General features: G+C 49.7%; 2 protein-coding genes across 2 annotated transcripts in view; one reads left to right on the top strand and one right to left on the bottom strand.

Annotated features, from left to right (window-relative positions):
- Positions 1–24,666, bottom strand: part of FSTL4 (follistatin like 4) — a 410,886-nt gene that overhangs the window by 59,081 nt on the left and 327,139 nt on the right. The window lies entirely within an intron of this gene.
- Positions 825–2,339, top strand: LOC111529311 (c-Myc-binding protein). Its single transcript, XM_023196209.3, has one exon. It carries the CDS (start codon positions 862–864, stop codon positions 1,171–1,173), a length of 312 nt encoding a protein of 103 aa, XP_023051977.2. The 5' UTR covers positions 825–861; the 3' UTR covers positions 1,174–2,339.

Below are 24,666 nucleotides of genomic sequence, written 5' to 3'. Positions count from 1 at the left end.
CACCATCCTGGGTGTCATGGGGTGCCACAGTGTGGCAGGCAGGAGAGGCATCCATCAGAAGGATCAAAGGGTCCGTGCTGAGGTGGACAGCACAGAGCCTCCTGGTCAACGGGCATGGCTGTCATAGTGCTGGGTACCAGCTCTTCCGCCCCTGCTGGTTCCTGTGTGTGGGGGGTAGCCTTGGTTAGCTCAGCCAGCCTATGGGTCTCTCCCACCCTACCGAGTCTACACCCAAAGATGATGGGCATACCTCTGCTCAAGATGTTTGCAAAAGAAAGTATCTTAACTGCCTATTACTTTGGTGTCTTAAGGGGGAAAAGAATGTATTACCTTATATAATTATACAGAGCTACTCAGAATTTACAAAAATTCATACAGATCTCTAAGGTTGGGTCCAGAATCTCCTGAGCAAGTCAGTGGAGAAGAGCAAACCGTTTTTACCTAACTAGCAAGAGGGGGCCATGCTGTGTGTTACCAAATGCCAGCTCATCTTCCAATTCCTGTGCACTCATTATCACTATTTCCTGGCCTCTCTTGGAGCCAGAATGAGGCCACGTCATTGGGTTTGACATGGTAGGTGATGCGAGGTGACCATGGCTGGCCACACAACCCCTGTGTCATTGTCTTGGCTGGTTTTATATGTCACCTTGACTGGACCACAAGGCACCCAGATATTTGTTCCAGCATGATTCTGGGTGTGTCCGTGAGGATATTTCTGGGTGAGATTGACATTTGAATCAGTAGACTGAGTAGACAGATCACCCTCCCCAATGAGGGTGGGCCTCATCCAATCTGTTGAAGACCTGGATAGAAAAATGAGCGGCGGTCTCCGGCACCAGCTACACTGCTGCCGCTGTCACTATGGCCCATTACAAAGCCGCCGACTCGAAGCGTGAGCAGTTCCGGAGGTACTTGGAGAAGTCGGGGGTGCTGGACACGCTGACCAAGGTGTTGGTAGCCTTATATGAAGAACCAGAGAAACCTAACAGTGCTTTGGATTTTTTAAAGCATCACTTAGGAGCTGCTACCCCAGAGAATCCAGAAATAGAGCTGCTTCGCCTAGAACTGGCCAAAATGAAAGAGAAATATGAAGCTATTGTAGAAGAAAATAAAAAACTGAAAGCAAAGCTTGCTCAGTATGAACCACCTCAGGAGGAGAAGCGTGCTGAATAGGATTCTTCTCAGTTGAAAAGACAATGAAAAATGGTTTTGTATGACTTGAATAGTTTGTATAGTATATAATCTTTTCTGAACAGATGCTATAGAACTCTTTTAATATGTTTAATTCACCTATCACACTCTGTTAAAAACACATAGAATCATCAATAAAAACTCAATATAACTTTCTTTGGGTCTTAAAGCAGGAGAATCCAAAGTAAATCCTGAAAAAACCCTAAACACAGCCATCTAACTCATTACCTTAAAAGACATTCTGTTTATTAGTCTGATTAGGAATGATGGCACTGGTTGTATTTTAGCCAAGACAGTTTAGCACGGAGCTATTCCTTGGTATAGTGCAGGATATGAACACAGGTACAGTCATTCTTTGAAGGTGACACTGTTATGTATATTCCCTATAGGCAGCTGGAGAGATCTGTGTGACACAAGATGCTTTTGTACAGGTTCCCATGAGTCTTCTGCTCTTGTTTGTGTAACATGGAACAAATAACTTCTTTGCCACCACTTTGCCTTAGATAACTGTGTGTGTGTGCCAGTTTGAACTCTGACACCACATTTTCCTTCTATGCAATCATGCCTTGTCTGATAATCTTGCATTGCTTTGCTCTGAGCTTTAGTGGGTCCTAGTTGCACACTGGCCTTTCTGTGCTGTTTTTCAATTTGCCTAATAATAGCAGTTACCCTGATTATAATTTATGTAACTTTAAACAGGATCACACTGTACCCCCTGCCTGCCTTATTTGCTTACTGAGCACAGGACAGAGGCAATATACAACTCTGGGTTCACACACAAGCTGAGATGAGAAGAGGAATGAGCCATATATTGTGGAAAATCATAGTTTGTAGGTATAATTATATAGCGCTTTTCTCCCTCAAAGTATTTTTCTAGCCTTGAATTCATTTTATCTTCATTATATAATCCCTGTGAAGTAGGTGGGACAAGTATGAGGGGAAGAGGGGTGCTGAATTTTTAGGCCAAAGACTGATATTAATACAAATCACTCACTAACTGTAGAGCCTTGGGCATATCAGTGAACTGCTCTAAGATTTACTGTCTTCATCTGTTTAATGAGTAGAATATCCGTGATGCCTACCTCACAGGGTTGTTGTGAGGGTCAAATGAGAATGTATGTGAAAGATTTGTAAATGGTAAAGCACTAAAAAAAAAAAAAAAAAAAAAAAAGAAAAATGAGCCTGGGTGAGAGGGAACCCTGCCTGCCTCACTGCTGAGCTGGGACATTGGTCTTTCTCCTGCTTTCAGACTGAAACTGAAACACTGGCTTCAACAGGAGCCAATGTTTTATTGGTTCCGTAGAAGACATATACATCTTCTGTTGGTTTTATTTCTCTGGAGGGTAACACAGTCATCATCCATGCTCTCCTCTCCCCGCCTTTGGAGGCTGTGTGGTCATGCATCTGATGAGAGCGAAGAACACGGTCTAGTCACTGTTGAGGGAGAGCTGCCTGACCCCATCAGACTTGATGAGGATGGGAAACCAGCCTTCGCTGTATTATACTACTGAGATTTTGGGATTTCTATAGCAGCTGGTGTTAATTCCATAACATACCCCCCTCAGAAGGGAAAGAAATACCAGTTAACGTAAGGAAATGGGAAAGAGACTTTTGAGAAGCCAAGTCACCCAGGTCAGGAACCTTCTGAGAATGTTCTAACAAGAGTAGATCCACCTTGGCTCCAATCCCCAGAATATCTTGTGTACAGAGATTTCACTCCTTCACCCCACAGCTGTATCTGTTGCTACAGTGTCCAAACTGCTGGCCTGAGAGAGCAAGGGCTGGGGGGAGGGGGTGTCTCAGATGGGCTGGCAGAGAACATTTAAACAAATTACACAGTACAATAAGCATTATGGATAGAAAGAACAAGATGAGAGAATACCAAGAGAGTAGCAGGGAGGGCTATGAAGATGTGTGTGTGAGGTGGTGGTGGTGGTGGGGGGGGGAAGCCTCTTTGAGTAAGGAATATTTAAATGAAGATCTTTAAAATGAGAAGAAACCAGCCAAGCCAAGAATGGGAGCAAGGATATTCTAGTTAGAGAGAACAGCCCATACAAAGGCCTTGAGGCAGGGTGGGGGCTTCGAGTGCTCTGGGAGCTGAAACAGACCAGTGCAGCTGAAGCACAGGGCACAAGGCAACGGCATGTGGCACAGATGCGGTCAGGGGCAGGAAATAGCCAGTTGGAGTGGGCAGAGCAAGGTAAGGACTGATGACTTTAATTTAAGGGGATGAAAAGTGATCAGAAGGATTTCTTTTTTTTTTTTTGAGGAGTCTCGCTCTGTCACCCAGGCTGGAGTGCAGCGGTGCGATCTCGGCTCACAATCAGGATTTTAAGTCAATCAGGGATGTGACATGATTTGCATGCTGAAGGATCACTCTGGCTGTTGTGTGAATAACGGACTGGAGGGAGAGAGGAAAAAAATGCAGGGGGACCATTTAGGAGGCCAAGGCAGTGGTTCAGGAGAGAGATGGGTGGTGACTGTGGAGATGAAGAGGAAGGGACAGGGCTGGGAAATAGTTTGTATGGGGTGGGGAGAAAAGAGAGTGTCAGGAATGACTCCCGTGTTCCTGACTTGATCCTCTTGCATACTATGGTGTGATTTCCTGTGATGAAGCAGGCTGGGAGGGAAGATCCAGGGACCCCACACAACCTTAAGGTCCCATCTTTGTCTTGATGATAACCCCGTGACCCTCCCAAGGCGTTTGATTTGAAATGTAATTTGGGATCACTTTCTTGGCCTCCTCCAGTGAATGAGATTTGACGATGATTTCTAAACTGTGGCATTCTTGTTATTAAAAACCCTCCTCTAAGGAAGCAGAATAGATGCAAGTCTTTATCATCCGGGTCCCTGTCTTCCCAAGTTTCCTGGGGTTGGACCGTGTCCGGCGGGCCACTCCAGCAGCAGGAGGCAGACACAGAGCCTCCCCTACTGCATCCCTTCACCATTTCCACCCCACAGCACAGGCTGTGCCCTCTCCAAATGGGGGACTGTGCTTCACATGCAGGAAGGGGAGAAGCCACTGCGTCCTGAAAGAACATGAATAAATATAACTTGTTTTCTGTTTAATTATCCAGTCTCCTGAGAATGCTCAGTCATGGCTGTGTTTTGTAAACAGGCATCTGCAGACCATTTTGAACAATTTACATCAGTGTATTTGTTTTTGATTCCAATTTCCCGAGTGTGCCACGGTGCTGATGAACTCCTGATGAGGGGTTCCTGTGCTAGCTATCAGCTCTGCTGCTTCCAGGGACCACGGAGCTCCTGCTGCCTTCTTTTTGTAAAGGAAACATTGCTCGCAGCCTCCCAGCCCCTCTCTAAGCACGGCTCCCAGGGACCTCCACCCTCTACCTCCTGGTCCAGGAGGAGCCGTGATCAGACTCTGTTCCTCACTATGGGAGACTCCTGGTATCCTGGTTTCAGGGCTCACCTGAGAAGCTCTTACAGCTTGTTTGCTGAATATTTAGTAACATGGGTAGGGAGTTCAGCTGAGCCCAACTGTTGGAAGGGCAGGGGCACTGGCCCCTGATGGCCTGGTTTGGACTTTGGCAGAGGGGTTCAGGAGCAGGGTTTGGAAAAGCCTCATCCCTCTCCAACTGATGACACTGCGGGCACGAGCAGAAAGCGGAAACGTGGAGTAAGGAAGCCCTCTGCAGTGGTGAGAAAGGAGGCTGGAGATGTTGGGAGCAGGGCTGGCGGGGCCTGTGGTCTGGTGAGGAGTCTGTGTTTGATTTTCTTACAAGCTGTTGTAGGATTCTATGCAGGATACTAAAATGGTCTGATTTACACCTTTAAAGACCATCTGTGTATTGGTTGAGATGGTCTTCAGCTGCATTAACAGAAAATCCTGACTGGAAATGGGGCTGGCTAATTCAGGAAATTTGACTATCTCCATCACAAGAAGGCCCCAGTGCATGTTTTCTGGGCAGGTTAATTCCATGGTTCCAGAATGTGACCAAAGCCTCAGGCTCTCTCTTTTCTGCCCTGCAGTCCTCATACGCTGCCTTGATGCCTGTCGGGGTTACCGGGAGGCCTACAAACAGGTGGAGGCATCATATGTAGGTACACATCTGGTGGAGAGGATGTGAGTTTTAAGAACTATAAACAAAAATAAAATCCTAAGATACCCACCAAATGAATGGACCCCCTCTTAGCCAAGAGGACCCCAGAAAACTCTTAAAAACTGAGTTCCCAGCCATGCAGGGAACAAAGGTTGGATATGCCTTGTTATATCCACTCTGTTTTGCAGTTTAGACATAACAATGGACCAGCATTCATGTTAAAACAGAGCTCATGAGAGTGACAGGCCGGGCGCGGTGCTCACGCCTGGAATCCCAGCACTTTGGGAGGCCGAGGTGGGTGGATCATTGAGGTCAGGAGCTTGAGACCAGCCTGGCCAACATGGTGAAACTCCATCTCTACTAAAAATACAAAAATTAGCTGGACGTGGTAGCACGTACCTGTAATCCTAGCACTTTGGGAGGCTAAGGCAGGCAGACCACTTGAGCTCAGGAGTTCAAGGCCTGCCTGGGCAGCATGACGAAACTCCACCTCTACAAAAAATACAAATAATTAACTGGGCATGGTGGTGAGTGCCTGTAGTCCCAGACTACTCAGGAGGCTGAGGTGGGAGGATTGCTTGAGCCCAGAAGGTGCAGGTTGTAGTGAGCTGAGATTGCACCACTGGACTCCAACCTGGGCAACAGCAGAGTGAGACCCAGTCTCAAAAAAGAGAACAAAAAAACAAAAATAAACCAGTGCCAGAACAGACTCTCTTTGTGGTAATAAAATACCAAATTATAAATGGGACACAAAGCCATGCCAGGCAAGGGTTAAGTCTCGCACCCCTATGCTTGAATAAACTGTGCTCTAGCTGCCACAAGGCTTTTCCTTTCCTCCAGTGGCTAAACAAGCACTGGCCTTGAGATAAGCAATGCTGGAACAACTGCAGCTCCCCTGGAGGCAGACTCACTGCCCCAGCCCCTGTTCTGCAAGTCACAACTACAGCTGCAACTGGACAAGAGACTGATTTCAGTAACCTTCTCCTGATAAGAAGACCACTGACCCTGGACTGATCCTGGCTGGTTTACACAGGCTGCACACTTGAGTGCCTTCGCATCCTGAAAAGACCTTTTCACCTATAGAGCCTAATTGTAATAGAGTTAAATGTTAATTTTCCACCCCAAAGTGAAAATGGGTCATATGTTACATGCATGTTTGTATATACATACACATGCACCAGGGCCTAACATTCACAGCTCCTAAATATCCACAGCTCCTCCCGTAACCTGTAGAATATATCTACTTGGCCAATCACATTCAGCACAAAGCTCCAACCCCAACCCCTTCTCCTTCCAAGCGCCTGTCTCTGGTCTTTTCTGCAGGCTGCACTGCCCAGTCTGCGGATAGCCACCTTGCAGGCTGTAATCCTTTATAAGAAAGAAAGTCTCCTTTTCTAAATTGACACTTGTGTGATTTTTTTTTAAGTTAACAAAACAAAGAAACTTCTCCAAAAACTCCCCAGCCGACTTCCCCTCAGGTTCATTGGCCAGATCTGTGTCACATCACTCCTAAACAACTGTGGAAAAGCCACCCTGACTGGCACCAGGATGTTGGTGGCTGTGGGGAGAGGTGGGCAAACAGGTTCTGTCAGGAAGGAGGGAGGGGTGAGGGTGTTGGGACAGCACTCTGTTGGTTTGGGTGTTGGGGGGTGGATGATAGAGGAGGCTGCCACCCAGGCATGGAGCTCCGGACTGAGCATGGCTCTGAGAGCAGGTGCTGGGAGTGGACTGATTGGGCCACCTGCTGGAAGAGGGGCCAACAGGCTTGACTGGATGGGGAGATTGAGGGAAAGGGAGGAATCCAGAATGAATACTGGGTTTTTGGCCTGAAAAACTGCGTGGGTGATGGTTCCATTTGCTGAAAGACTGAGGGTTAGGATAGACATTTCAGCTGAAATGCAGGGTTCTGTCTTTAACCATGGGAGGTGGGCTGAGGGGGTAATCAGTTGGATATGGGAGTTTGGGGCTCAGGAGACTGGCTTAGGCTAGGCATGCAACCTTGAAATTCACTGATGCATAATACTTAGAAACACAGGATCACAAGAGATCCCTGGGGAGAGAGTGTGGAGTGAGGAGAGATCTAAGGGTGCAGTTTCTGGGACCCCCAGTGTTTAGAGGTGAGCGGATGGGCAGGGGCCAGTGAGGAGGGTAGGGCTGCAGAAGGAAGGGCCAAGGAGGGTGTGGGTCACCTGTGCCCAGTGTGGCCGAGAGCTCCAGGTGGATGAGGAGTGAGATGTGGCCATGGGCTGGCAACACAGAGGTCATTTGGGGCCTCTCATGTTTCATTAAAGCCCTGGGGAGTGAAGCCATCTTTGGAATGGGTTGGACGGAGAACGGGAGGTGAGAAGGTGAAGAGGCATTCTTTAGAAGGGTTTTGTCATGACGCAGAGCAGAGAAATGGGATGGTAGACAGAAGGCCAAGGAGAGTGGGTTGCTATGTTTTTAAGGTGTTGTGTTTGTATGCTAGTGGGAGTGATCGGATAGAGAGGGAGAATTTCAGAAGAAAAGTCTCTGAGTGGGTGAGGCAGGGGCATGGAGCCTGAGTGGTGGCCCAGCCTCTGATGGGGCAGAGACCTTGTGCAGTGTGGTAGAAGGTGGGCAGAGCCTGGAGTAAAATGGGCATGTGGGAAACCGGACCCAATGGTGGAAAGATTGGGTAAAACCCCTTTGGTATACATTAGTGCTTCTCAACACAAAGCAAGTTTTCTCAAGAGACATTTGGTAAAGACTGGAGGTATTTTTGGTTGTCGCAACTTGGGGAGAGGGTGGTTTCTTACTGGCATCTGGTGGACACAGCCTGAGGATGCTGTGGAACAGCCCAAAATGCACAGAACAGTCTCCATGACAAAGAATTAAACGGCTCCAAATATCAATAGTGGCACTGTTGAGAACTGTGCTATATATTAATGACCACAATGCTAGCAAGGAAAATGTGGCTTGCACACCCTTAAAATAAATTCTTATCTTTCGTGTGCTGGGAGTGGCTGCCCACCCACTGCCCTGCCCTGCCCTAGGCAGTGGAGATCACCTGTGTGGATACATCCCTTTCCTAACTCACCCACGTCTTGGTGGTTACACTCTGGGGAGGCCGCCTGGCGTTCCTCATCTGAGCTGGACAAGGCCAAACCTTGCCCAGGGGTGTGGCTATCAACTCTCCCACAGACACCAGGCTTGGCTGGCCCACCTGCCGCTCCTCTCCTGGTGGTGAAGGGTCTCAGCGCAGGCAGCTGACTGGGAGGGAGACTCAGAAGAGTGGGTGTCACCACCGTTATCATTGTGACATAAAACCAATTCCTTTGCCTTTGCCAAAACCTTTTCTGTGTTAGGCAGAGGCGTGGCAGCAAAGTTTTAAAGTATTGGGATGTGAGAAATCTCTTTTCCTTATATGGGACGTTTCTCTCTCTCTTCGTCTTGGGTAGGTTCTTTAAATTATCTTTCAGTGAGAACCCTATCATGCCATGTATGCTTTGTCCAAGGACAGGTCTTGGTAAGAAAAATGTCTCCTGTTTCCTCTCCAAAGACTCCTCCGCCATCTATCAGTTTGGAAATCTCCACATCTTGACCTATGGCAAATTGCTTCTCAGCAGCACTGATGTGGCACTTGCTTTAGGAGGCACAGGCAGCGGCTGCCAGCTGACTGAGTGAACGGTCCATTTTAGGGATGAATGAACCAAAATCTCATCCACTCTCCTCATCTTAACAATTACAGCCAGGTGCCCTCCCACTCCTCTGAAACCACACTTTTCTCTTCATCCCCTCTGTGCTGCTTCCAGTAGGGACCTCAGCATTTGATGGCAGGAGGTGGCCTCTTCCTTCAGAATGCTGACCATGGGGTGAGTCTGCGTGGCACCACCTCCTAGGCCCCTTCCCCCACATTGTCTCGGAGGGAGCGGGCTCCTCTGCCTGGCACTGAAGGCCTGCTAGCACCTGGTTTCCAGCCTCATCTCCCACAACTCACACTGAGCTAGACACAAGTGGAACTGCCAGCCACTCTCCAAATGTCCTGGGCCTTCCCCCATCGCTGGCCACCAGGGAGGGCACCACCTCACAGAGGAGCTCAGAACTATGCAAATACGCCCAGGTCGTCTCAACTCAAACTGGGCAGCCGAAAGTCAGTGTGAAAGTTCCAGGCTTTAGTGACACCTCTGCCCTCCCTTACCCCACCCTGCCTCTGGAGGTGACACAGGTGTGGTGACTGCCCTGCACCCAGTGAGGATGCCTGTCTGGGGCCGCTGGGGCAGGGGTGGAGCAGGACACAAACCCACAAAAATAAATTTCAATGATCACAAAGGTAGGGGTGAAACTAAATGTTTGAAAAAGCATCTTTTGACAATTTGCCATGTGGTGGGCTGGATTTTGGAGAATTGGCCTGTACTCTGAATGCAGGGGAGTCACTCCCCCTCCCACTAGGGACCCACAGGCTGGTAGATGCTCCACAGGTTGCCCCTCCCCCAGCATCCCCGCAGGGCTGGTCATCCTGGACCTGATGCCACTGACAGGCCTGTCCATGTGGGGATGTGAAAGCGGAGGTCCAGAGAGGTACCGTGGCAGGACCCCGGGGGGGATTCCAGCTCACTTTTTTCTTCTTAGCACCCCATTTCAATGCACTCGGGTTGGAGGGAGAGGGGGACAATGATAAATTCAAGGAAAAAAGTCTGGATCTCATCCTCACATAGCTAACAAGTTAGCGAAAGGTGATTTAAGACTTAGACATGGTGCCTCTGCTCATTCTCCCACAACCCACCCAGCCAGGCTAGGGAGTGGGCAGGGGAAGCCCCTGGGAATAAGTGCTGTGGCGACTGTCCCTTGCCCCACTTATACTCCCCGGCAACAGGAGACTGATTTCTCTTGATCTCGTGTGGTTTGTTTGCGGTTGTGGTGCTGATGACTTCACTGTTGGAACTGAACAGGCTCACACAGGCAGGGCCACTGCAGGGGTCCCAGTGCCCTGGGTGGAGGGGCCACATGCACAGCCTGAGCAGAAGCCTGCATCCTAACAAATAGCTCCTGCATCATGAGGTCTACAGCCCATGTTGGGCTCAGTTTCTCTTTTGCACATTGTAAAAACCGGATCACATTCAGGTTCAAAAGCCTCAGAAGTGTTTGGGATAAAACTATCCTCTGGGTTCTCGGGAGGCGAGACTGTGGCTCCTTTATAAACATGAATCACATAAAGAAACCACACAGATACCCCACGGCTAGCACTGTCCTGCTCCCTCCTTCTCTATCCCTGGAAACCCCAGTTTCACCCTTGTACCCTGTTTGTGCTGACATCTGGCTGCCGGGAGTGCCCTTATGAGGTGGTCCTTTTAGCCCACCCGTAACCCCAGCGGTGCCAAGAGGGCCCCTCTCAGTCTCACCTCCCCTTCTCCACTCTGGCCCATCAAGAAGGAAAGGGTTCTGAGAAACTCACTTGTGCTCAGGAAAGATCAGCTGACTGCAACCAGGTGTGTTCCCCTCCCAGGTCCTGGCTGTTTTTGGTCTCCCCCAACCTCTCCAGGCCCACCTGAGCCTTCATCTGCAGAGGTCTTGAGAAGGCTAGGGTGGTCTATCAGTCCGCTCTTGCATTGCTATAAAGAAATATCTGAGGCTGGGTAATATATAAAGAAAAAAGGCTTAATTGGCTCACGGTTCTGCAGGCTATACAAGCATAGCACCAGCATCGTCTTGGCTTCTGGTGAGGCCTCATCAACCTTACGTTCATGGGGAAGGTGAAGAGGGAGTGAGAGCAAGAGAGAGGAGGAAGAGCCAGTCTCCTTTCAACAACCAGCTCTCCCGTGAACTGAGAACTCACTTATCACCAAGGGGGCAGTGCTTGGCCATTCATGAGGGATCCGCCCCCATGACTCAGTCACCTCCCACCCGGCCCCACCTCCAACACTGGGCATCTCATTTCAACATGAGATTTGGAGGGGACAAGCATCCAAACTATCTGCGGGAAAATGATCCTGACACCAGGAAGCCTCCACTTGCCCTCAGCTCCACAGATGCTGCACAGCACGGCCTGCCTGCAGCCCAGGGGCCAGCCCAGCAGTCCCCACAAAGCCCTGGGAGCCATCAGTGGCCACTGGCTCCTTCTGCTAAATCTGGGGTGCTTCAGGAGGGCAGAGTTACTGTCTCAGATCCCAACACGGCCCTCTTGGGGAAAACAAATATGGCGTGATTGGAAAGCAGTCACCAGTGTGGAAATGTATCCATCCACGCAGCTGCTCACCATACCCTAGACATGAGTTTCTGCTGGGAGCCACCCCCAGGTGGCCTCTGAGAAAATCCACAGCAGTCTGACCCCTGGCATTCCCAGCTGGGCCAGCCTAGCTCTGTTGGACCTTGTCCTCTATGTCCACAGGACATCCACCCTGGGTGACTTGTCCCATCCCTCCCTTATCTCCCCTGCCAGTTCCGCCTTCCCAGGCTCAGCCTCATCATCCTTCCCATCCCTCCTTCATCTCCCCAGCCAGTTCGGTCTTCCCAGACCCAGCCTCATCATCCTTTCTGGCTCCTTCAGGTCCTGCCCTCCAGTCCTTGAGTCCGAGCACCTTCTGCTTCCCAAGCCTTTCAGCTTGGCCTCTCCTCCACTCCCATAGCCACAGGCAGAGGCTCTCCAAAGGGCTCCTGCTTGCAGGCCATGTCCTGGACATGCACCCTGACACCTGGGACAGCCTGGAGACCTCAAGTGTGAGCTGGCTTAGCACCTTCTTGAGTCTTCCCTGGCAGCCCCTCACTCACACCTTCCTCTTGCACCTCGTGTTGGGATCACAGCCTATCAGGGTGCCCTGAGCTGGGTTTTGTGCCACGTTCTGTGGAGCCAGGTCAATGGGACACTCTGTGGGGAGGCGTCAGCTGAGAAAGCAGCACCTGGTGGGGCACACAGGGTGGGGTGAGGGGTAGGTGTGGTTGAGTGGCAGGAACGATCTCTGCCTGGCTTCCACACCTCCTCGGTGCCTTGCACGGGGCCTGGTGCTCAGCCGACCCCAACAGACATTAGCTGAGTGAAGGAGCCATGCTTGCCAACTGGAGAGGAGGAGGAAAACAGTATACAGTGTACTGTATACACTGAAGGGCAAAGGAAGGCTGAGGAGCAGTGAGGCTCTCAAGGTGCTTGAGCCATGGCAGGCAGCAGGGAGAGGGGCAGGGGTCCTGGCACCCTGGTTTTCCAGGCCCCACAGCAGGCACCTCACACCCCCAGTCATGAGGTACACCTGTGGGTGAGGGGAAGGCCTCAGGGGCTACACAGATGACACACGGGGGCTGCACTGAGCTCAGCTGATGCACCGGGCATGCTGCCCAGCACTGAGGTGGGGGCCCTCTCCCAGGGGCCTCATTTTGCTGTGCTGAGCGGTTGGGACTTCACAGCCTACCACCCACATGATGGGGCATTGTCGAATGGCTACAACCAAAATGTACTCTCCCTAGAGGCTGGTGGCAGCCGTACAAGTCCTGGTCATCTTGTCCCCGCCCAGGCCCACAATGGAGTGCCTGAGCCCTCGCTAAGCGTGAGCGCACCATGACTACACAGCTGGCAGCCCCAGTCCCACCGCCTGAGCCCGAGCACTCCCATGATTCCCTCTCTGGACACCGTGAGCCCAGCCAGCACTGGCCAGACAGCTCTGTGCATGCAGAGAGCAGAGCCCAGGTGTGGGGGCCCCTGTGGGCAAACCCAGGGTACACAGACCACAGCACGCACACCCAACACGGCTGCTGACTATTTTCAAGGTCCTGACCTTGGGAGCTGAAAATGAGTTTCCTTTCTCCTGGCAGCTGCTACAGACGGATTAGGAAGTTGTGGGCAGAACAGCTTTGTGCTGTCCTGAAACAACACTCTGGTTTAATGAGCTCCCTGTACACGCAGGGCAGTTGTCAGTGAAATCTGCCTATTAAAATGCATGTGGTTCAGAAGGAGGCTTGGCTCTCTCCCGGCTGAGGCCAAGGCTATGCCCAGCTCCTGCCTCTCCACCCTTCCCCAGGGCTGCTGTCCCCATGGGCTCAGAGAGAAGGCGGTGAGCCAGGAATGCTGTGGAGCAAATCACTGCATGTCAGCAGAACCTGGGCTTCAGGATGCCTCTGTCCCTCTGTGAGAGGCAGGTAAGGCAGCTGCCTAGATCTGCCCAGTCCCTCACTGACTAAGGAGTGGGGGAGTCTGTGGCAGCAGATGGTAAAGGACACCTGTGTCTCCACACCTGTCCTCTGCTTGCCTGGTGTCCTGGGAGCTGGGAAAGCTGGATCAGGCCTAGGACCCCCTCTCGGTCAGCCTGCAGCAGCTGACGCAGCCTCTGCTGCCCTGCTCAGAGGGAAGCCGGGGCAGTGGACGTCTGGAGCAGTGACCACAGCTTCCCCTTTGTCCCTGGCTCCTCACTCGGTGTCCTCAGCTTTGGGAGGGTCCTGACGTTTCTGGATCACCCCCATGGGAACCAGAAAGGGATGTGCTTGCCGCTGCCCCCAGTGCCTTCTGAGAGCACAGAGGTCCCCACAGTCACACAGGTGGAGGGTCTGACCTGCCAGCTGGGCAGGGTGGGCTCCTGTGCTGTGTCTCCACACCTGGAGTCTTCCTGATCCCATGTCTCAGAACCACTTTTCCCAGGAGGAGGAACAGTAGTAGGAAAAACTGGGTGATGTTGATTCAACAGGTTCTGGGGATAGGGGAAGAAAAGGGAGGAGATGGGGTCTGGGGGGTGGAGGTGCAGGATTCTGGTGGGGGGTGGTGAGGAAGCGGGCACGGGACACATCCAGCACCTGCTGCCTGAAAGCTGCAGACTGTGTTTTCATGGCGCTGTGAGGGCCTCTCCCTGAGCCCTGGCTTAGGAGGGCCCCGGGACCCATGAGAGGGCCTGGGGCTGGGGTTAAACAGGCAGGGGCAATAAAGACAACCCATTTTTCACAAAGCACACTCGTATCCACAGCCGCATAAGCCCCACAAGGAGGCTGGGTGAGGAGCATCTGCCCATCTCACAGAAGAAGAGGCTGAGGCTGAATGAGGTGAAGCCATTTGCCCCAGGTCTCAAGTGGATCCTCTCCCCTGATGCCCAGGCTGGTCAGAGCAAGGGAAGCACCATGGCCACAGTGGTCCTGCAGTGCCCTTGCTAAAGCGGGGATTTGGTGTTGCTCTCCTGCCAGTGGATACCTGAGTCCATCACTGAAGATTTGTTTCAGAAACTGAGACACACCTGGGAAGGAACCGCCTGCCATGCTGTCAGTCATTAACACCCAGGCAGAAGAGACTGCTAGATAGGTTCCAAATCGGGGAAGTGTGGTTTGCTTGGGGCAGAGGTCAGGGTCCAGAGAACAGGAGGAAGGTCATGAGACATAGGAGGCCAACTCTTCCGACCTCCACATTTCACTGGCTTGGCTGGGGCAAGAAGGGCTGTGTTTAGAAGGCGCATGAGCCACACATTCAGGCTGGCCAGAAATGAACAGTATCACTGAGGAGCTGTGTCTGCCACTGACTCTGGAGGAATTTGCTTTCACTAGCATCAGCCATCTAACCGAAATTTTACCTTAAAAATGCCAAAACTAATGGGCTCAAATAAAGTGTTAGCTATTATGTAGTAGTTTCTAAAAAACCCAGCTGGTCACAACTCAAACTTTTAAAGGGAGTTCACTTGGAAAACCTAGGTGCCGGAGACATCACGTAATCAGAACAGAACTGATAAACCCACTCAACAGGCTTTAGCACGAGCACCGTTTTCACCAAGAGTGGAGGCTGGATTCCCCTTCCTGGGAGCTTCCTCTGTTGTCGCCCAAGCTCCCAGATCATCAGGTGACAGCACAGAACACTTTGGGTCTGGTCAACTTTGGTCTGTGCCTTCTCACACCACATGATGGAGAATTTTATGCTGACTCCCAGGGCTCCAATGCCCCCCGACCTGTGTGCTGTCCCCTACTTTGAGTGAGACAAGTCACTACCCCCCTACATGGGCGTTGTTTGAAAAGCTGGGCTAATGTGCATTTGAGTTCCTGGGTGACTGAGGAGTCCTGGGGAGCTCTGAGGCCTTTGCAGGTCAGATGGGAGGTGGTGGAGGCCCGGCTCATTTGTCTTGGTAGCACGGCTTCCACAGGAACACATTCTAAGTGCAAACCTCAGCTGCCTTCCTGCTCATCCTGTGACAGGGAGGAGGGAGTGGGCTGTTTCATTTTTCCTAACTTCGGAAACAATAAGACATTTTTCCTAACTTCGGAAACAATAAGACATGGAGACAAGAGCCGGTCACTTTTGGAAGAGTTGCCAGGCACCTGCAAAATCAGGCCCCTCAGGAAGCCTCTAGTAAAGGTATCCAATGGTATACTTGCACAGATGTGCAAAGATATCTGTGACCAACGATGCCAACTGCAATATTATCTAGTGAAAAACTAAGAACAACCTGAATATCCATCATCAGGGGATTGGTTATTATGTTTTGGTTTCAAATAGAATTTGAAAGAGCCAGGCAAATCTATTTGTACTGACCTGAAATGGTTTTAAATGAGAAAAGTAAGTTGCAGAACAATGTGTGGAGTCTGATCCCAGGTCACAAAAATACCTGTGTGGTGTTTGTACATGCAGGAAAGAAAGCCTGCGTGGGTCCAAGCAAACTGCCAATGGAATTTATCCATGGGGTGTGAGACGGGGGATAAGAGAGCAGTGGGATTTGGGAGGGATTATCTTTCAACTTCTTATGTGCAGTAATGTACAATTAGCATGTATTACTTTGAAACAAAATATATTCCAAAAGAAAGGAAAGAAAGCCCTGAGGAACATCCCTGTCTCAGGGTCTAACGACAGCCACACAGAGGCAGCCGGGCTTGAAGGATATGTTCTTAGGAACTCATGCTCACTTGGGTCCTGGGGTTTTTCAATCAGCCCAATGCTCTGGCCCAAGCCCTCAATAGAGGTGGTCCTTTGCCTGCTCCATGTAAGGGGTGCTGGAACTGTTAATCCCATTTGCCTTTGAGCTCACTTTGGTTGGGGTCTGGAAAGTTCTACCAGGCACATCGGTGTGTCCTCTCTCATCTCACTGGGTTGCTGACTGCAGACTTCACTGCAGCTCGGACCCTTATGAATATGGGTTTGGCGAACACTGTGCTTGTAAAGCTTAGAGAGGAGGTCTCCAATTTGACGGCATCTGTTGCTGCCTACCCAGTTCCGATGGACGCCTCCACGCCCACACACCTGCTCCGCTTCTCTCTCTCCTTTCCTCTCCAGTTTCTTTAATTCAGGTCAACCTTACCTGGTAGCCCCTAACTCAGTAAAGTATGTGTGCCTAACATGGCCCTTCCTGCAGGGTTCCACTTCATTATCTCCATAATCCAACCTGGGACTGGGTAAGAAGAGCACAGCCACTCTCCAAGTGATTTAACGAGATGCTTTAATGATGTATTGAAAATGAACATTGACCCCAGGTAAGAGGTGCTAAACTGATACTTTAAAAGCACACCATCCATTTCACTCTGATGGACTCTCCTCCTTAAATCACCGTGTTGTCATTTTTACGATGCAGATCTAGCTATTGAGGCTACAGGACTGTGAAATGTCATATAAAAAAGCCAATAAGAAAAAAATAAAATTAAGTTGCGGGGAGCGTGCATTAGCATTTCAAAAATGTTCTGTTGCATTATGCTATTATTCTCTCTCTGTCAAGGAGCACTGGGATCCTGTCCTCCCCATAAAGAGACTGTGCCACAGAATGTATTAGTGCTCCATTCCTGAAACGGCGTGGCAGCTGAAGGGCATAGTTACAATAATGGCAAAATACATTCTGGACTAAATTTGATAGGACGTGGGGGCAGTCCGCCTCCTCTGATGACAAAGTCCTGATTGCTTCTCTCCTTGTTGGCTCAGTCCTGTGGCTTTCAAAGTTTTGACAAATGAATGTTTTCAGCATTTCTGCCCTGCAGGAAAGTGAGGAATGAGATCTGCTGAGGTGAGGGTCTGACTCTTGCATTTCAGATGACAATGCGGGGGCTAGGATTTTGTAAAGTGCAGGTCACCCCCACTCTATGCTCTTCTGCCCCACAGCTGTATGATTACCACCCCCACATTATCCAAGGCCCAGAACTACTCCAACTGCTGGGTCTAGGGTTGCATAGTCATGACCCACTGTGCCATCTAGAAAGGACGAGTTTAATAACTCACAATGGGCCTCGGTCTTCAGGACTGGAAGCCTTTGAAAAACTTTACCCCCGTCCTTGGAGCTCAAACATTTGGCTCTCTGAGGTGCATCTTCCCTTGTAACTTGGAGTTCAGTTAGAGCTGCTTCCTGAGCTTGCCTTCCAGGCCTGAGTTGGGCCAGACAGAGGGAAGTGGGTGCAGTGGGAAGAGGCTCTGCTAACCCTTGCCCGCCTTGAAGGGCCCTCTCAGTCTCCTGGGTAACTGTGGGAATGTGATTCCTTTCGATGGCTCTTAATTTGCCCAGTTGGGGAAGATGAATCTAGTGCCCCTGGTAGGTGATTACATTAAGCCATTGAGACAATTGCAGCGCTTTATCTGGGACTTTTCAGAAAGCTGACTTGTTCTTTAGGAGCCATCGGCTTAATGGAATTCCACTGTGTTATTTTCCAATGTGATGTGCTGCAAGATGGGTTTGGTCAGCACTTTGGTTTGGGGAATATATTTTCATTTGAGAAGATGCCTCTGCTGGGCTTCTTGCGGCATTGGTTTTGGAAGCACAGATTCTCAGCCCAGCCGAGGGAAGGCCACGACGACACACACAGGGCGCGGAGAGCACATCAGCCCAGCCGAGGGAAGGCCACGACGACACACACAGGGTGCGGAGAGCACAGACCTGCTATAAACTTCCTGCCAGGAGTGGTTAGCTTTCCCGGTGGGGGCACCGCCCCAGCATCAAGCCCAGCTAGTGAGATTCTGTTCTGAATTGAATTTTAGCCTTAATGGGATACCAAGTCCCTTCTGTTCTCAGTAACAGAGACCTTGAGAGTTTTTATTAGAGAGGGAGCGAGACAAAACTTTTCACTGTTTTCATGTTCCTAATAACAGCCTAAGTCGTAACCTGAATTTTTATGTAACTAATTATGACTGTGACTTGGGTATGAAAGATTTATACAATCAGAAAAGAAATTACCTGGGTTATCTCTGAGCAGGCGGGGGATGAATCGTGTAAGGAAGTTAATCAGTTTTCTAGGTCATACAAAAGGCACCTGCACGGTGCTGGGTGGCATGGCCAGTGGCAGAGGGAGGGAGGGATGCAGGGGATGCCTTCCTGAGACCTCAACCAAGCTGCTGGTCCTCCTCCACCCTGAAGAGCAGGCAGCTTTGACGGGGGGCGGGCTTCGGAATTGATGCTTTCTCCCAACATGACTTTCCCACCCCCTGCTTCCTAAGACCGACGCACGGGACTCAACAGTCCCAGGGAAATTAAAACACAGTGAGGTGAGTGGGTTAATGGGAAACAGGAGACATCTCAACAAGGGGAATGCGCCAGGAATGCCAATTCCTACAATCAGAGCGGAAGCCGGAATTCTATTAATTTTTGCGCCTTAAAGTTTCATTTCAGTTAAAAACAGGGACTGAAAATTAATGACACGGCCATTTCTCGAAGCTCACAACCAAAGGAGTGAGTGTTTGCCAAGAAGCAATAGCTCTTGTAACACTTACACTCACTGCATTCTTAACGCATTGTTTATCTGTGGAAAGAGCAGTTTGCCCAGCGTGGCGGTAAGGAGGGCATGATGGAAAGCCGGCGTGGAGGGACAGAGGAGGCACACGCGTGCAGGGCCGTGATGTGCATTTAGTTACACGACGGCTTCTGGAGGCCCACAACTGATTAATATACACGGGCTTGTTCATTTACTCAGCATTATGTTTAATCATTTAATTTCGCAAGAGTTTTTAGATCTTTTAATCATCCTAATATTCTTCTTATTGCAACATATTACTAAGCTGTTAGTTCAATTCAATTAAAAAGTGTCATCCAAAAGTAATTTATTCCATATGCGTCGTTAAGTGGATACCCCAGATATGTCTGCGTTTTAAAGGAATAATAACTCTTCCGATTTTATTAGTCTGTAAATGAGTGCGCTGTGTTAGCACTAAAGGCAGCATCTCGAGTGGTGAATGTTCGTAGGCATTGATGTGGCAACAGATCTACAACTGTTTCTCTGGATTTTGTACTAAAACTCGGAAGATGAAAACTCGGGCCATCTGTTAGGACTTGTAATTCTCAGGTGGCCCCTGACACCCAGTTTGACTTTCTGATGCTGATAATATTTGCCATAGAACAGTGCTTCAGTTCCCCTTCTGGGAGCTTCTTGCCCAGGTTTCCCATCCCCTGCAGGAGCAGGACGGATTGGGCCATCAAGGGCCAGAGTTGCATGTGCTAGGGGCCAGCGCTGGGCGTGGGGAGAGGTTAGTGCCTTATCACCGTTCTGACCTTTCTGTTTGACTCTTGTGATACTTCCTCTGTTCTCTCCAGAGAAGTGCTGTCCAATGGTGTGGCAATGCAAGCCACATATGTGATTTACATTTCTTGTAGCCACGTAAAAAGAAGAAACAGCTGATAGTAATGTAATAATATCTAAACTATTATTTTAACATAAAATCAATGTAAAAATTAGTTAATGAGACATTTACCTTCATTTTTCACAGAAGGCTTTAAAATCTGGTGTGTATTTTATACTCACATCTCAATTTGGACCAGCCTAATTTCAGGTGCTCAGCAGCCACACATAGCTAGGACTTGTAACATAGCCATGTTGGAGACTCAGCTCTAGAGTCCTCAGGCCTGGGGCCCTGTGTGGCCTGTGGCTGTGGCTTACCTGGGCCTGTGGCTCCTCTTAATGGAGGAGGGAGCTACTTGGGGTCAGGGTTACCTGGGGGATCTTCCTGAAGAAGTTGGCAGCCCTGTACTTGGAGGTTTTCCCAAGAGGTACAGAACAGTGGATACTGGCTACTGATGACCTCTGAGGTTTGTCTTACTCTGAGGTTGCAGGAACCCAGCAGGCCCCAGGCTGGTGGAAAGAAATAGCTGTAAAGATGCTTGTGACCACGTATCCGTGTTCACAGGCCTTTGCGTAGCTGAAGGGAAACCTAGTTTTGCAGGTAGCGGAAGGAGTAACCCACTCCAGGGACAACAGGGAGCTCTGCCCAGGGAGGGTCCATATCCACCTTTCACTCCACCGTCCTTCCCCCAGGCATGAGTCAGGGCACGCAGGAAGTGCTGATACACAGGGGAGGTCCCTTCTGCGCCTCCAGCAGGGGACTAGCCTGATTACTGAGCTCAGAGAGTCAGCTTTGTCCTTAGCCTGCTGCGTCCCACAAGGAAAGATTTACTCTCCTTGGGGAACAAAGTCTTCCATGATGAAGACATTTGGGATATTAATGCCTGCACTTTGAGGCCTAAGTGTTCATTTTTCTTCGGCAAACTCTCAATACGGCCAGGGCAGTGGCTGGGGCTGACGGAGTCGCTTGCAGAGAAGTCCTCTGGGCAGGCAGGGATGTTATTTAATACTTGAGTCTGGTGACAGCAGTCAAAGGTGGTTCCCATTTCCTGGAACTTTAAGCAGTTAATCCCCTGGGCCTGTGTCCTATTTGGGCCAGCACAGGAGCCGTGAGAGGTCAGGGACAAATAGAGAGACCTTGCAAAATCTTAATACCCTTCTCTACTTTTGCAAAATGCCATGCTTATTAATATCTCGTTCTCAGAAAAAGGGCAATCTGTGCTTTTTTTTTTTTGAGAATAGCAATAAAGAAGGAAAATTAAATTAGCAACTCTGAGCTTCTCATCCATTCAGGTGTCCTCAACTTCATAACCTGTTAACTTAAACTCTGACCACCTATTTAAGAGGTTTCAAGACGATACCAGCATTCCGCCTGGCCCCAGTGGAATGTCAGCCTAAGAGACACAGGTCTGAAGCCTGGGGGGGGCTGGTCCTGAGTGAGGGGGCTCTGGTGGGGTGGTGTGCTCAGCCTGCCCACGTGACCCAGAAAGCTAATCCTTCTGTCAACACGGGTGGTCCTCGCTCCAAAGCACACACTCAACTCCAAGAATTAGTCAAACACAATTACACACACGAAGTGGCCTCTCCAACCCCTATTCAATAATGGGAAGATAAAACTGTCTTCAGAGCAAAACATCACAAAGAAACTGCACTTAGTAACTAGGACAAGGTAGCAGTAATAGCTGCTAACAGTTATCTGGTGCCAACTGTATACCTTCCATGCATAGGACCTGCTACATAATTTACAGGGCCTTGTATAATATAAAAACACAGTTCCCTTTGTTTAAAAAATTATAAGAATTTAGGCTGGACACAGTGGCTCATGCCTGTAATCCCACCACTTTAGGAGGCCGAGGCGGGTGGATCACTTGAGGTCAGGAGTTTGAGACCAGCCTGGCCAACATGGTAAAACCCTGTCTCTACTAAAAATAAAAAAAAAAATTGCTGGGCTTGGTGGTGCACGCTTGTAATCACAAGTACTCGGGAGGCTGAGACAGGAGAATCACTTGAACCTGGGAAATGGAGGTTGCAACGAGCTGAGATTGTAACACTGCACTCCAGCCTGGGTGACCGAGGGAGACTGTCTTAAAAAAAAAAAATTATAAGAATTTCAAGATGTGGCCAAGCACAGTGGATCATGCCTGTAATCCTAGCACTTTGGGAGGCCCAGGCAGGCAGATCATCTGAGGTCAGGAGTTCGAGACCAGCCTGACTAACATGGTGAAACCCTGTCTCTACTAAAAAGACAGAAATTAGCTGGGCGTGGTGGCGGGCACCTGTAATCTCAGCTACTTGGGAGGCTGAGGCAGGAGAATCACTTGAACCTGTAAGGCGGAGGTTCCAGTGAGCCAAGATCGTGCCACTGCACTCCAGCCTGGGCAACAAGAACAAAACTCTGTCTTAAAAAATAATAATAATAATAATTTCAAGATATCGACAGCAGAGCATTAAAGCAAGCATGGGCCCCTGCTGAGTGTGGACCCCTGTGTGACTTCACATGTCTCAAGCCAGGAGGCTGCATTGCATCAACTGGTTTAATTCTCACAACAAAATACATACGAATACTCTCTCCATTTCACAGATGAGGAAACCAAGGCTTAAAGAGCTAAGGAGACCATGGGAATGAAGGTTTTGAAGTGGGCTGAGTGGAGAAAGAAGCAGTGGGAGAGCTGAGTCATTAGGCAACACATGGCAAGTTAGCAGAAAACCCCGGAGAACAGCAGCAGGCTGCCCCAGAGTCAGCCGTGAGCGCTGATTTAGTTTCAGGAAAACAATAACACTGTCCCATTAAATTAATGTTGTTAATTTGAAGTTTATTGGTTTTGCAGTTTGCTTTTATTTCATTTATAAATTTGTTTTAGCTTTATGGCTGTGAGAGAGCTCTCCACATAAGAAACGTGTACCTGGTTTTATGTTTGTACATATTTAAGTAACATTATACTAAATATAACTCAAGTCAGCAGAGAGCAATCACAGTGTTTCCCCCTCAAGTGGGGTCTGCACATTCCTCAAGGAGGGAAATACATCTCTTGTCCCCCAGGGTGGAAGCCATAAAGGGTGCCCACAACCCTGTCCTCAGCTGGCTGCCAGCAGGGCTGTCCTGGCTGGCTTGGGGCCTGTGCTGGATCCCAGTGGAGAGGGAGGGCACACGTAGCTGGCTCCTCTGAGCAGGTGGCTGTCTATAGGCTGGGGATGGCAAGGCCCCAGAAGGCCTGTCCGGCCCTGGCCTCCCTCCTGGCTGTTGCCCTATATTCCTTTGCCTTGGTCCAGGGAGCCCTTAGCCTTATGGCAAATTCTTGAAGAGTGTCCCTGACCCAAAGGCAGGTAGGGCCCTGTAGGAACACCCAGGGGCTGAAGGCCGTGGTGGGGGAAATAGTAATGACCCCTCAAGACTGTGTCCCAAGCTGGCCCTGAATGGGTACCTTGGGGCCAAAGGCCATCCCTCCCCACTCCCCACCATGGTTAAGTGTCTACTCTTTCTTATAACAGGAGCATGTTTAAAACCAGGCATCAATATCTTGTTACTCTGTGCATATTCTCCACCAGCAATTTGATGCCAAGAGATAGATTTCCGACAGAAATGCATACCAAAGGCTTGCACAAGAACATTTGTGGGACCACTATTTATACTTTTCCCAAACTGGAAACATCCCGGTACATGAACCCAGGTGGTATATTCTTACAACAGAATATTATCATCAATGAAAAGGAACAAACTCTTGCTATAGATGAAGTGACAATAGGCAAATCTCACAGACATAGTTTGAAACAAGCAGCCAGGCACACAGAGGTCATTCTGTATGAGTCCATTGATATAAAGTTCAAACACAGGCAAAATTACTCTGTGGTATTAGAAAGACAGGATAATAGGCTGGGAGTGGTGGCTCACGCCTATAATTCCAGCACTTTGGGAGGCCAAGGTGGGTGGATCACCTGAGGTCAGGTCAGGTGACCTCAGCCTGGCCAACATGGCGAAACCCCATCTCTACTAAAAATGAAAAAATAAATTAACCAGCTACTTGGGAGGCTTAGGCAGAATTGCTTGAACCTGAGAGGTGGAGGCTGCAGTGAGCCAAGATTGTGCCATTGTATTCCAGCCTGGGTGAAAGAGCAAGACTCGGCCTCAAAAAAAAAAAAAAAAAAGAAAAAAAAAGTGGGGAGATAATTGTGTCAGGTAGGAAGACGGGTATAGGGATTGGGCGCAGGCAGGAAGTGGGGTGTCTGAGGTGCTGGCGGTGCTGTATTTCTCATGGGGACAGTGGCTGCACAGCATGCTCTTGTCTGCTTCATTGAGCTGTGCACTTTTCTACGTATGCTACACTCTACTTACAATCTAAAAAATGACTGAAATATTATCATAGAAAACATAGGGCTAAACAGCACATAAAATATTTACAGAGGAAAGAATGTATTGCTATTCCCCATCAGCTCCCGTCTCTCTGTCCCTAGGCAAGTCCTGGGAGGAGCCTGCAGGAAGGCTGGGGCCCTCCTACGCCTGACTTGCCCCTTGGGGTGGCCCCTGCTGCTCTGGATAAAGCAGCTTCATGAGTGGGGCTGACTCTGGGGGATCCTGGGGCTCCAGGCTTTCTTCCCCACTGGAATGATGTAGGAGGAGGCCCTCTTCTGAACTGTTATTGGGGGTTCATGCCAGGGACACTTGGTGCTGATGTGAATTCAGCGAAATATAAAGAACAGCCAGTCCGGGGTAGGCGGGGGCCTCATAGCAAAGATGCCACACAACAAAGGGTTTCATCACCCTCTGTCCATTCCTGTGACCAGAGCTGTGTGCTCCTCTGAGCTCAGTCCCATGGCCTGGAACATGCAGCCCTCACCACAACAGCAGGAGGGTGAGCCTAATTCACAGGTGGGAAAACTAACCCCACGGACCTTAAGAGATTTGCATGGGTGCTGCCAGGATCACACCCAGCACATCAGAGGTGACTGGTCTCATGGCTTGTACAAAGTGCTGCTGGACTGACACAGTGAC

Source organism: Piliocolobus tephrosceles, chromosome 4 (assembly GCF_002776525.5).
Source record: "Piliocolobus tephrosceles isolate RC106 chromosome 4, ASM277652v3, whole genome shotgun sequence".
Taxonomy (NCBI): domain Eukaryota; kingdom Metazoa; phylum Chordata; class Mammalia; order Primates; family Cercopithecidae; genus Piliocolobus; species Piliocolobus tephrosceles.
The sequence above is the reverse complement of the archived record's forward strand: the minus strand, read 5'-3'. Positions and strand labels throughout refer to the sequence as shown.

Coding starts and splice junctions, on each gene's coding strand:
- LOC111529311 (XM_023196209.3), top strand. CDS start 862: ATGGCCCATTACAAAGCCGCCGACTCGAAGCGTGAGCAGTTCCGGAGG.